This window comes from Sapajus apella, unplaced genomic scaffold (genome assembly GCF_009761245.1).
Source record: "Sapajus apella isolate SASKATOON/1434 unplaced genomic scaffold, GSC_monkey_1.0 scaffold2, whole genome shotgun sequence".
Lineage (NCBI taxonomy): Eukaryota > Metazoa > Chordata > Mammalia > Primates > Cebidae > Sapajus > Sapajus apella.
The window spans coordinates 68,093,653-68,107,967 of record NW_022436942.1 but is presented as its reverse complement, the minus strand read 5'-3'; the positions used below and the strand labels follow the sequence as shown (position 1 = coordinate 68,107,967).

Here is a 14,315-nt window from a genome sequence, read left to right as displayed (position 1 = left end):
TGGATTATGAGGTCAGGAGATTGAGACCATCCTGGCCAACATGGTGAAACCCCATCTCTACCAAAAATACAAAAAAATATAGCTGGGCGTGGTGGTGGGCACCTGTAATTCTAGCTACTCAGGAGGCTGAGGCAGGAGAATCACTTGAACCCAGGAGGCGGAAGTTGCAGTGAGCCAAGATTACAACCCTGCATGCCAGCCTGGGTGACAGAACAAGACTCTGTCTTTAAAAAAAAAAAAAAAAAAAAAAAAGGCCTTTATCTGGTTAAAGAGCAGGAAATGGGACTCCTACAGGACAGAGAGGAAGGGGGTTTACCTGGGGTTTTTTCCTCCTCCTCCTTCCTTTTTCTGATCTCTCTAACCCAGCCCATAGGCAAGCCTGTGGCTGCAATAGCAGCTGCAGCAGTGGCAGTACAGCTTCCTAAATCTCTGACCCAGGGGGATGAGGGGGGATCCTGATTGCTTTTCTTTTTCTATTTTCTCACCTTCTGCCCAGGAGGCAGAACCTAACCTGGTCGGTTGCCTGTTAAGACAAAAATGTTAACATTCTGCATAAAGAAGACCCAGAGTCTCATAACATAACATTCACAATGTCCAAGATACCATCCATAATGACTTGGCATATGAGTAATTCTCATGTACTTGTAAGGGAAGGCAAACAACAGATGCCAACCCCAAGATGACACAATGTTGGAGTTATCAGATAAAGATTTTAAAGCAGCTAGTAAGACCATGCTGTAAGAAGTAAGAGCAAACATTCTTGAAACAAACAGAAATATAGAAAATCCCATCAGGGAAATCGAAGTTACGGAAGAGAACCAAATAGGAACTTAGAACTGAAAAATACAATAACTAAAAATTTTAAAACTCACTGGATGTGCTTAATAGAATAGAGAGGACAAAGAAGTCAATAAGTTTAAAATAGATGACTAGAAATTAATTGATTTAAGCAACAGAGAAAAAAAGTAGGAAGAAAAAAAACTGAATAGGGCGTCAGGGACCTGTTATACTAGATAAAATACTAGAAAGTCTGACATTTATGTCATTAGATTCCCAATAAGAGATGAGAAAGAGTGTGGTATGCAGAAAAAGTATTTAAAGAAATATTGCAAAAAAAACCCTCTGAATTTGGGCCAGGTCCAGTGGCTCATGCCTGTAATCCCCTAACTTTGGGAGACCCAGGAGGGAAGATCATTTGAGGTCAGTAGTTCAAGACCAACCTGGCCAACGTGGCGAAACCCCATCTCTACTAAAATTATAAAAATTAGTTGGGCATGGTGGTGCGCACCTATAATCCCAGCTACTCAGGTGGCTGAGGCAGGAAAATCACCTAAATCCTGGGAGGTGGAGGTTGCACTGAGCCCAGATGGTACCACTGCACTTAACTTGGGCAACAGAGCAAGACTCTGTCTCAAAAACAAAAAAACAAAAAACAAAAAAAAAGTAACCACCACCAACTCTAAATTTGGTGAAAGACATAAACTTACAGATTCAAGAAACTTAGCAAATTCCAAAGAGAATAAACTCAAATCCACACTTGAGACACATCACAACCAAACTACTGAAAACTAAAGTTGAAGAAAAGGTCTTGAAAGCAGCCGGAAAAAAGTGACATATAACATATATAGAAAAACAGTGATTTGAATGATTGCAGATATCTCATCAGAAACCATGGAGATGAGAAGGTAATTAAATAATACTTTTATTATTATTATTTTGAGACAGGGTCTTACTCCATCTCGTAGGCTGGAATGCAGTGGCATGATCTCGACTAACCGCAACCTCAGCCTCCTGAGCTCAATGATCTTCCCACCTCACTACCCACAGTAGCTGGGACTACAGATGTGCGCCACTGTGCCCAGATAATTTTTGTATTTTTTATAGAGATAGGGTTTACCTTGTTGCCCAGGCTGGTCTTGAATTCCTGAACTCAAGTAATCCACCCACCTTGGTCTCCCAATGTGATAAGATTACAAGTGTGAGCCACCATTTCTGACCTACTTTTTTATTATCATTTTTTTCTCATCATCTTTGTGATGGTAAAAGCGATACTTTTGTTTTTTATTTATTTATTTATTTTTGAGATGGAATTTTACTCTTGTTGCCCAGGCTGGACTGCAATGACACAATCTTGGCTCACCGCAACCTCTGCCTCCTGGGCTCAAGTGATTCTCCTGCCTCAGCCTCCCGAGTAGCTGGAGTAGCTGGGATTACAGGCATGCATCACCAAGCCTGGCTAATTTTCTATTTTTAGTAGAGACGGGGTTTCTCCATGTTGATCATGCTGGTCTCGAACTCCTGATCTCAGGTGATCTGCCCACCTCAGCCTCCCGAAGTGCTGGGTTTACAGGCATGAGCCACCATGCCCGGCCAGTAGAAACAATACTTTTAAAGTGCTAAAAGAGCTGTCAACTCAGAACTCTATATCCAATGAAAATAACCTTTGGAATAAAGGCAAAATAAGGACACTCTAAGAGGGAAAAAAATAAGAGAATTATTTGCTCTAACAGAAAAGCTAGAGAAAGTTCTTTGGGTGAAAGGGAAGTGATACCAAAAAGAATCTTGCAACTTTAAGAATGAAAGAAAAACAACAGAAATGGTAAGTGTCTGGCAGAGTAAGACCCTGTCTCAAGAAGCAAACAAACAAAAGTTGAAATTTTCATACCTATCTTAAAGATATAACATCCTTGGCCAGGTGTGGTAGCTCAAGCCTATAATCCCAGCACTTTGGGAGGCTGAGGTGGGCAGATCACCTGAGGTGAGGAGTTTGAGACCAGCCTGGCCAACATGGTGAAACTCTGTCTTTACTAAAAATATAAAAATTAGCTGGGCATGGTGGCACATGCCTGTAATCCCAGCTACTCAGGAGGCTGAGGCAGAGGAATCATTTGACCCTAGGAGGTGGTGGTTACAGTGAGCCAAGATTGTGCCACTGCACTCCAGCCTGGGCAGCAGAGGGAGACTCCCATTTCAAAAAGAAGATATAATGTCATCTAGTAGGGTTTTTAGCATATATCAGTGTAATACATTTGACAACTATAACATAAAAGGGGATAGGGTAAAAGAAATACAATGGTAAGATTTCTACCTTCTACTGGAAATGTAAAATAGTATTTCTAAGCAGACTGTGAAAGTTAGATGTGCGTGTGTTTGTGTGTGTATGTATATATATGTAGTAATTTCTACCATAACCACCAAAAGAAGACTACAAAGATGTGATCAAAAATGCTAGAGATAAATGAAAATGAAAAATTTCTCATATCATCAAAAGATATTTTGATTCAAAAGAAGAGAGGAGATGAGGAGAACAAAAAACTAAGAACGAAATAGAAAATAAATAATAACATCATAGACTTAAATCCGTACGTATCAATAATTACATTAAATGTTAATGACCCAAACACATCAATAAAAAGCAGAGATTGTCAGAATGGATTAAAAAACAAAAGGGGCTGGGAACAGTGGCTCATGCCTATAATCCCAACACTTTGGGAGCCTGAAGTAATTCTCCTAATCGCTTGAGCATAGGAGTTTAAGGTCAGCCTGAGCAACAGAGCAAGATCCCTTCAAAAATAAAACTATCCAGGTTGCTGGGTGTGGTGGCTCACGCCTGTAATTCCAGCACTTTGGGAGACTAGGGCAGGTGGATCACCTGAGGTCGGGAGTTCGAGAGTAGCCTGACCATCATGGAGAAACCCCGTCTCTACTAAAAATACAAAATTAGCTGGGTGTGGTAGCACATGCCTGTAATCCCAGCTACTCAGGAGGCTGAGGCAGGAGAATCACTTGAACCTGGGAGGCGGAGGTTGTGGTGAGCCAAGATTGCGCCATTGTGCTGCAGACTGGGCAAGAAGAGTGAAACTGTCCTCAAAACGAACGAACAAACAAACAAAAAACCAGCCAGGCATGGAAGTGCATGTCTGTAGTCTCAGCTACTCAGGAGGCTGAGGTGGGAGGATCACTTGAACTCAGGAGGTCAAGGCTTCAGCGAGTGCTGATCATGCCACTGCACTCCAACCTGGGTGACAGAGCAAGACCCTGCCTCAAGAAACAAGCAAACAAAAAACCAAAAGGCCTAACTATATACTGTCTATAAAAAACCCACTTTATAACATATAGGTAATAAGATTAAGACCAAAAAGTGTAAAAAGATATACCATGCAAAGGCTCAGGAAAAGAAAGCAAGGATGGCTATATTAATATCAGACAAAGTAGACTTCAGAGCAAGGAATATTAGTAGGGATAGAGAGGAACATAATATGATAAATGAGTCAATTCATCTAGAAGGCGTAACAGTTCTAAAAGTGTACACATGCAGCAACAGACCTTCAAAATACATGAAGCAGCTGGGCGCGGTCGCTCACGCCTGTAATCCCAGCACTTTGGGAGGCAGAGGTGGGCGGATCACCTGAGGTTCAGAAGTTCAAGACCAGCCTGACTAACATGGTCAAACCCCGTCTCTACGAAAAATACAAAATTAGCCAGGTGTAATGATGCATGCCTGTAGTCCCAGCTACTCAGGAGGCTGAGGTACAAGAATCCCTTGACCCGGGAGGCGGAGGTTGCAGTGAGCCAAGATTGTGCCATCGCAGTCCAGCCTGGGCAACAAGAGTGAAACGCCAACTGAAAAAAAAGAATGAAGCAAACTTTGATAGAACTAAAAAGAGAGAAGGTCAAATCCACAATTATTGTTGGAGACTATGCACTCATCTTTTAGTAATAGATAGAACTAGTAGATAGAAAATCAGTAAGGATATAGAACTAAACCAGACCAAAACTCAACTACATCTAGTTGACATTTATAGACTCTTCTACTCGACAGCATTAGAATACACATTCTTTTAAATTACATACTGAACAGTCACCAACATAGACGATATCCTGGGTCATAAAACAAACCTTAGCAAATCTAAAAGAATTAGAATTCTATAAAGTATGTTTCAGACCATAATAGTATTAAGCTATAAATAGGTAGTACAGATAAAACTGGGGAATACCCAAGTGCTTGGAAGTTGAACAGCACATTTCTTTTTTTTTTTTTTTCTTTGAGACAGAGTCTTGCTCTGTTGCCCAGCCTGGAATGCAATGGTGCAATCTCAGCTCACTGCAACCTCTGTCTCCTGGGTTCGAGTGATTCTTCTGCCTCAGCCTCCCTAGTAGCTGGGATTACAGGCATGCACCACCACACCTGGCTAGTTTTTCTATTTTTAGTAGAGACGGAGCTTCACTATGTTGGCCAGGCTGGTCTCAAACTCCTGACCTCAGGTGATCCACCCGCCTCGACCTCCCACAGTGCTGGGATTACAGGTTCGAGCTACTGCGCCCAGCCCTGAACAACACATTTCTAATTAATCCATGGGTCTAAGAGGAAGTCTCAAGGGAAATAATATTTTCAACGGAATGAAAATGAAAATGCAGCATATCAGAATTCCTGGGATACAGCCAAAGCAATGCTTAGAGGAAATTTTATATTATTAAATTCTTACCTTAGAAAAGAAGAAAGATCTCAAGTTATACTTAGGATTATTTTTCGAGACTGTGTCTTGCTCTGTCACCCAGGCTGGAGTGCAATGGTGCCATCTTGGTTCACTGCAACCTCCACCTCCCAGGTTCCAGTGATTTTCCTGCCTCAGCCTCCCGAGGAGCTGGGATTACAGACATGTAGCACTATGCCTGGAAGATTTTTATATCTTTAGTAGAGATGAGGTTTCACCATGTTGGCCAGGCTGGTCGTGAACTTCCTACCTCAAATGATCTGCCTGCCTCAGCCTCCCAAAGTGCTGGGGTTACAGGCATGAACCACTGCGCCTGGCCCCAAATTGTTACTCTAAACTCCTCCCTTAAGAAACTTTAAAAAAAAAAAAAAAAGGCAAAATAAACCTAAACTAAACCTGAACTATACAGAAGGCAGCAAATAGTAAAGATCAGAAATTAATGAAACTGGAAAAAGAAACAATAGAGAAAAATCAATGAAACTAGAGCTGGTTTTTCAGAAGGATCGGTAAAACTCATAAATGTCTAGCAATACTGACAAAAAGGAGAGAATAAAGATGGAGTTATCACTATATACCACACAAACATTAAAGGATAATTTTCAAATAATACAGACCAGGCCAGACGTGGTGGCTCACACCTGTAATCCCAGCACTTTGGGAGGCCGAGGGGGATGGATCACCTGAGGTCAGGAGTTTGAGACCAACCTGGCCAACATGGTGAAACCCATTCTCTACTAAAAATACAAAAACTAGCGGGTGTGGTGGTACATGCCTGTAATCCCAGCTACTGAGGAGGCCGAGGCAGGAGAATTGCTTGAACTTGGGAGGCAGAGGTTGCAGTGAGCCAAGATTGTGCCACTGCACTCCAGCCTGGGCAACAGAGTGAGACTTCATCTTAAAAAATAATAATAATAGGCTGGGCGTGGTGGCTTATGCCTTTAATCCCAGCATTTTGGGAGGCTGAGGCGGGTGGATCACAAGGTCAGGAGATCGAGACCATCCTTGCTAACATGGTGAAACCCCGTCTCTACTAAAAATACAAAAACTTAGCCAGGCCTGGTGGCGTGCGCCTGTAGTCCCAGCTACTTGGGAGGCTGAGGCCGAAGAATCACTTGAACCCAGGAGGCAGAGGTTGCAGTGAGCCGAGATCATGCCACTGCCCTCTAGCCTGGGCAAGAGAGAGAGAGACTCTGTCTTTAAAAAAATAAAAAATAAAAATAATAATGATAATACAGACCAGGTATAGTGGCTCACAGTGGTAATCCCAACACTTTGAAAGGCTGAAGCGGGATGATCACTTGAGGCCAAGAGTTTGAGACCAGGTTGGACAACATAGCAAGACTCCATCTACGAAACTGCAACAACAAAAATTTAGCCTGGCATGATGGTGTGCACCTGTAGTCCCAGTTACTCTGGAGGCTGAGGTGAGAGGATTGCTCAAGCCCAGGAGGTCGAGGCTGCAGTGGGCCATGTTCATACCACTGTATTCGAGCTTTTTTTTTTTTTTTTTGAGACCCTGTTTCAAAAAAAAAAAGAGAGAGAAATATAACATAGCCAAGTGAGATTTCCAGGTAGACAAGACTAATTCAATATTTGAAAAAATCAGAGGCCAGGTGCGGTGGCTCACACCTGTAATCTCAGCTCTTTGGGAGACCAAGGCAGGCAGATCACGAGGTCAGGAGATCAAGACCATCCTGGCCAACATGGTGAAACCCCATCTCTACTAAAAATTCAAAAATTAGCCAGGCATGTTGGCGGATGCCTGTAATCCCAGCTACTGAGGCAGGAGAATTGCCAGAACCCGGGGGGCAGAGGTTGCAGTGAGCTGAGATTACACTACTGCACTCTATCCTGAGAAACAGAGCAAGGCTCTGTCTCCAATAAAAAAAGAAAGAAAAAATCAGGCCGGGCACATTGGCTCACGCCTGTAATCCCAGCACTTTGGGAGGCCAAGGTGGTGGATCACCTGAGGTTAGGAGTTCAAGACCAGCCTGGCCAACATGGTGAAACCCCATCTCTACTAAAAGTACAAAATTAGCTGGGTGTGGTGTTTTGCACCTATAATCCCAACTACTCGGGAGGTTGAGGCAGGAGAATCGTTTAGAACCCAGGAAGTGGAGGATGCAGTGAGCTGAGATCATGCCATTGCACTCCAGGCTGGATGACAAAGCAAGACTGTATCTCAAAAAAAGAAAGAAAGAAAGAAAATCAGTTATTGTAATCTGTCACATTAACAATAAAAAAGTATATAATATTAGTCGATGCAGAAGAAGCATTCAGCAAACTTCAACATCCATTCAGTTTTTTAAAAATCTTAGCAAACTAGGAATAGATGAGACTTTCTTGACCTGATACAGAGTATCTATTATCATGAAAGACTGTGTTTACTCTCAGATTGGGAGAAAGACTAGGGTGTCCACTCTTAACATTCCTCTTCTGCATCACACTGAAAATCCTAACCAGTGCCAAGAGGCAAGAAAAATAAATAAAATGCATACAGATTGAAAAGGAAGAAGTCAAACTCCGTATTCAAATGAGTTGATTTCTATGCAGAAAATCACAAGTAACCTACAGAAAGGTTTCCAGAGGCCGGGCGCGGTGGCTCAAGCCTGTAATCCCAGCACTTTGGGAGGCCGAGGCGGGTGGATCACGAGGTCAAGAGATCGAGACCATCCTGGTCAACATGGTGAAACCCCGTCTCTACTAAAAATACAAAAAATTAGCTGGGCATGGTGGCACGTGCCTGTAATCCCAGCTACTCAGGAGGCTGAGGCAGGAGAATTGCCTGAACCCAGGAGGCGGAGGTTGCGGTGAGCCGAGATCGCGCCATTGCACTCCAGCCTGGGTAACAAGAGTGAAACTCCGTCCCAAAAAAAAAAAAAAAAAAAAAAAGAAAGGTTTCCAGAACCTTGCGTTAAACAAGATTGCAGGAATACATGGTCAACAGCCAAAAATACAACATTTTTTTTTTTTTTTTTTTGAGACAGTCTCGCTCTGTCGTCCAGGCTGGAGTGCAGTGGTGTGATCTCGGCTCACTGCAACCTCTGCCTCCTGAGTTCAAGAAATTCTCTTGCCTCAGCCTCCTGAGTAGCTGGGATCAGAGGCACATGCCACCACACCTGGCTAATTTTTTTTGTATTTTTAGTAGAGATGGGGTTTCTCCATGTTGGCCAGGCTGGTCTTGAACTCCTGACCTCAGGTGATCCACCAGCCTCCCAAAGTGTTGGGATTATAGGTATGGGCCACTGTGCCTGGCCAAAAATCCATCATATTTCTTTAGTATAGCAATGAACAATTGGAAACTGAATCTAGAAAAACAATACCACTAAGAAAAGCTCCAAATTGGCGAGGCATGATGGCTCACACCTACACTCTCAGCACTTTGGGAGGGGGAAGGGGGTGGATCATTTGAGTTCAGGAGTTCAATACCAGCCAGGCCATCATGGGGAAGCCCTGTCTCTACTAAACGTACAAAAATTAGCCGGTCATGGTGGCAGATGCCTGTAGTCCTAGCTACTTGGGAGACTGAGTCAGGAGAATTGCTTGAAACTGAGAGGCAGAGGTTGCAGTGAGCCTGAGATCTTGTCATTGCACTGCAGGCTGAGTGACAGAGTGAGACTCCATCTCAAAAAAAAAAAAAAACCCTCAAAATTAAATACTTAAGTATAAATCTAATGAAATACACAATACATGTAGCATCTATATGCCAAAAACTGCTGATGAAAGAAATTAATGAAGACCTGAATAAGTGGAGAGATACACTGTGTTTATTGATAGGAAGACTCAGTAACATGTTTATTCTCCACAAATTAATAAATGTATAAATTTACTTGAATTGAGGATTTTTCATAGACATAGACATACTGATTCTAAAATTCAAATGGAGATCAGGTATAGTGGCCTACGCCTATAATCCTAGCACTTTGGGGGGCCAAGGCAGGAAGACCACTTGAGCCCAGGAGTTCGAGACTAGCCTGGACAGCATGGCAAGACCTCATCTCTACAAATAATAAATTAGCTATGTGTGGTGGTACATGCCTGTAGTCTTACCTACTCAGGAGGCTGAGGTGGGAAGATCACCTGAGCCCGAGAGGTTGAGGCTGCAGTGAGCCATGATCGTGCCACTGTACTCTAGCCTGGGCAACAGAGTAAGACCGTATCTCCAAAAATATTAATAATAATAATAATTTAAAATTCAAATGGAAATGTGAAGGAACTAGAATAGCCAAGACAATTTTGCGGGAGAATAATGTGGGAGGAAGTACACCACCCAATTTTTCGGACTTGCTATGAAACTCTACAGTTCTGAAGACTGTGATACCGATGAAGAGATAGACATTTAGGTCATTGAAACAGTATAGAGAATCCAGAGATACACCCACACAAATATGTTCAATTTATTTTTGCCAAAAGTGCAAAGGTGGTAATCAGTTCAGTGGAGGAAGGATTGTCTTTTTTTTTTTTTTTTTTTGAGACGGAGTTTCACTCATGTTACCCAGGCTGGAGTGCAATGGCGCGATCTCGGCTCACCGCAACCTCCGCCTCCTGGGTTGAGGCAATTCTCCTGCCTCAGCCTCCTGAGTAGCTGGGATTACAGGCACGTGCCACCATGCCCAGCTAATTTTTTGTATTTTTAGTAGAGACGGGGTTCCACCATGTTGACCAGGATGGTCTCGATCTCTTGACCTCGTGATCCACCCGCCTCGGCCTCCCAAAGTGCTGGGATTACAGGCTTGAGCCACCGCGCCCGGCCTACGTTTTTGTATTTTTAGTAGAGACGGGGTTTCACCGTGTTGACCAGGATGGTCTCGATCTCTTGACCTCGTGATCCACCCGCCTCGGCCTCCCAAAGTGCTGGGATTACAGGCTTGAGCCACCGCGCCCGGCAAGGATTGTCTTTTTAATGCATTGGGACAACTGGACATCCATGTGCAGGAAAGCAAACTTCAACCTAAACCTCACACCTTACCCAAAAACTAGAAAGGATCATAGATCCAAATGTAAAACCTGACACTGTAAAACTTCTAGAAGAAAACGTAAGAGGGCTAGGCATGGTGGCTCACACCTGTAATCTCAGCACTCTGGGAGGCCAAGGCGGGTGGATCACCTGAGGTCAGGAGTTTGAGACCAGCCTGGCCAACGTAGTAGAACCCCATTTCTACTAAAAATTTAAAAAATTAGCCAGGTGTAGTGGTGCACGCCTGTAGTCCCAGCTACTCAGGAGGCTGAGGCAAGAGAATTGCTCGAACCCAAGACAGGGAGGTTACAGTGAGCCGAGATCACACCACTGCACTCCAGCCTGGGTGACAGAGCGAGACTCTGTCTCAAAAAAAAAAAAAAAAAGAAAAAAAGAAAAGAAAACATAAGAGAAAATCTTTGTGGTCTTGGATTAAAGCTATTAGCTATCAGCTGAGTATGGTGGCTCATGCCTGTAATCCTAGCACTTTCAGAGGCCAAGGTAGGAGGATCACTTGAGCCCACAAAGTCGAGGCTGCCGTGAGCTATGACCTCACCACTGCACTCCAGCCTGGGCAATAGAGCAAGACCTTGCCTCTGCAAGGGGAAAAAAACCCCAAAAACTCTTAGATGTGACACCAAAAGCAGAATCCATAAAAGAAAATATTGATAAATCATACTTCATCAAAATTGAAAATATTTGGCCAAATGCAGTGGCTCACACTTGTAATCCCAGCACTTTGGGAGGCGAAGGTGGGTGGATCACCTGAGGTCAGGACTTCAAGACCAGCCTGACCAACATGGTGAAACCCTGTCTCTATGAAATACAAAAAGTGAACCGGGCATGGTGGCGCATGCCTGTAATCCCAGCTATTTGAGAGGCTGAGGCAAGAGAATTGCTTGAACCTGGGAGGCAGAGGTTGCAGCAAGCTGAGATTGCACCATTGCACTTTAGCCTATGCGACAGGGGTGAAACTCCATCTCAAAAAAAAAAAAGAAACATTTTTGTTTTGAGAAAACTATAGTTAAGAAAGTGAAAAGACAAGACACAGACAGAAAATACAGGTATTTGGACGTCACATATCCAGCAAATGACTCATATTGAGAATATTTAAATAATTTTTAAAACTTAGGCTGGATATGATGGCTTACACCTGTAATCTCAGCACTTTGGAATGCCTAGGTGGGTGGATTACTTGAGCCTAGAAGTTTGAGACCATCCTGGGCAACATGGCAAAACCCTGTTTCTACTAAAAATATAAAAAAAATTAGCTGGGGGTAACAACACACACCTGTAGCTGCAACTACTTGGGTGCCTGAGACATGAGAATCGCTTGAACCCAGGAGGTGAAGGTTGCCAGTGAGCGGAGATCCACACCACTGCACTCCAGCTGCGGGGGGCAGAGTGAGACTCTGTCAATAAATAAATAAATAAATATTAAAAATGAAACTCAACCATAAGAAAACAGCCCAATAAAAACTGGGCAAAGACAAGATATGGGATGGAAAAAAAAAAAAAAAAAAAAAACATGAAGACAAGCATAGCATGATTAGCCATTAGCACAATGAGATGTCATAGCATACCTGTTAGAATTATTAAACTTTCAAAAACAAAACTGACAGTACAGGTTCTAGTGAAGACAGGAAGCAACTGTAACTCTCACACATTGCCGTTTGGAAAACAAAGTGATAGTGCTACTCGAGGGAAAAAGTCTGGCAATTTCTTACCAAGTTAAAGATACATTTATTATATAACCCAGCATTTCTACTCCTGGGTTTTTTACCCAGAATAAAGATAGACTTATGTTGACGGAAAAACCTACATAGGAATGCTCATAGTGGCTTTATTCATTGGCACATGGATCAGTGTCCTCCAGAAGCTAGATTAGGGCTGAGTCAGTAAGCTTCCTTGCAGATGGAGTTCCTTTCTGGATCTGCAAAGGCCACCTGCCCCAGCCCTGACTGTTTTATACTAATCAATTCATTTGAGCGAGGCCCAGAGTTCATCTACTGTCCCACACAGTGGGCTGATGAAAGCCTGCTCTGAGCTGATTGAGCTCCCTCAGCACACTTTTCATGACCAAAGATCATCAGTTACACTGAGGGCAAACTAATCTTAAGGATTGGGGTGAGCATAGGTTTCTGCTAAATGATGCCTGGACCTTTGTACCAGAAAGAAACAAGGCTATGAGTCTTGCTACTGGGTGGGTCTTCAGGAATGTGTAGCCAGTCTAGCAGCTTGTTTTCTCCCACGTGACTCGTAATTATGCAAGAATACTAATCGTAAAACTTAGGTTGAGAAAATAATGGTGATGTTCCTTTACAGATCTTAACACTTCTGTCAACAAAATTTTGACTTGGTTTCTGTTTCAGATCACAAAAATGGACAGCACTTTATAATACCTCAAATGGCAGACAGGTAAGACCCTTGAAATACCAGTTGGTTTTGTCTATCGCTAATATTTCCTTGGCTATATTATGTTTAAGTATATTATATTTTGTGTTTAACAAAGCCCATACATTTTTCTCTTTTATGGCTATACCATTTGGAAATAAGACGGCTGTAAGTAAACCACCATATAAAACTTAAGTTTCAAAGTGCACAAGTAGCAATTTGACTAATAGGAAAATTGCAGCCAGTGATATTGTCACTGTTTTAGCCAGTTGTGACAGTATTTATGTGTCTATAGATTATATTTACAGAATACTTCAGAATATATATTCCAGAATATTATAGGAGATTATATTCTTTCTTTTTTCTTTTTTTTTCTTTGCACATAGAAAATGGTTCGGTTGCAGTGCAGATTATATTCTTTATCTGTGACAGGGGTTGGCAAACATTTCTTCTCAGGGGACAAATAATAAAAGTTTCAGGCTTTGTGGGCAATGTGGCCTCTTTTGCAACAGCTTAACTTTGCTGTTGTAGATGAAAGCATCTGTGGACACTCTGTAGATGAATGGGTGTGTATATTCCAATAAAATTTTATTTCTGGACACTGAAATTTGAATTTCACATAATTTTCATGTTATAAAATATTATTCTTTCTTTTTGCTGCTCAATCATTTTAAAACGTAAAAACCATTCCTAGCTCAACTGAAAAAAAGAAAGCCATAATTTACTGACCCCTGGTCTATAAGAGCAGATGAGTTCATTGCTACAGGAATGAACCTTAAACCCTTATTTTGCAAGTTACCTTTGCATAGAAACTGTCAAAAGGTTTGAAATGACTAACTGCTATTCCAGATATAATCTTGCCATCCCGATCTTTTATATTTTCCCTTTTTGTTTTTTGGTTTTTTGCTTTGGTAGAGACAGGTTATTGCTATGTTACCCAGGCTGGTCTAAAACTCCTGGGCTCAAGCAGTCCAACCTGCCTTGGCCTCCCAAAGTCCTCGTACAGGTACAAGCCACTGCACCTGGCCTTGTGTTTTCTTTCTTTTTTTTTTTGAGACAGAGTCTTGCTCTGTTGCCCAGGCTGGAGTGCAGTGGCGTAGTCTAGGCTCACTGCAACCTCAGCCTCCTGGGTTCAAGTGATTCTCCTGCCTCAGCCTCCGGAGTAGCTGGGACTACAGGCACATGCCACAACACCCAACTAATTTTTGTACTTTTAGTAGAGATGGGGTTTCACCATGTTGACCAGGCTGGTCTCAAACCCCTGACCACATGATCAGCCTGCCTTGGCCTCCCAGAGTGCTGGGATTACAGGCATGAGCCACCACACCCAGCATATTTTCTTATATCATGCTTTTTTTTTTTTTTAATACTTCAAAAATTGTGACTCCTCACATAAGTGCCTGGAAGGTAACTTGGCAATAGCTGTTGTTGTTTAGTTGGTGGACAATTTTTTTTTTCTCTTTAACATT

At 42.5% G+C, this 14,315-nt stretch overlaps 1 protein-coding gene across 17 annotated transcripts in view; it reads left to right on the top strand.

The window, feature by feature from the left end:
- The window catches only part of GIT2 (GIT ArfGAP 2), a 67,300-nt gene that overhangs the window by 18,138 nt on the left and 34,847 nt on the right, over positions 1 to 14,315 (top strand). For 10 of the 17 annotated variants that reach the window (XM_032301233.1, XM_032301210.1, XM_032301240.1 and 7 more), the window contains exons 8-9: positions 12,825 to 12,870; positions 13,009 to 13,014. In XM_032301233.1, coding sequence (XP_032157124.1) covers positions 12,825 to 12,870; positions 13,009 to 13,014 — 52 coding nt within the window. The remainder of the gene's footprint in view (positions 1 to 12,824; positions 12,871 to 13,008; positions 13,015 to 14,315) is intronic. The other 7 variants (XM_032301231.1, XM_032301219.1, XM_032301234.1 and 4 more) reach the window with 1 other exon arrangement.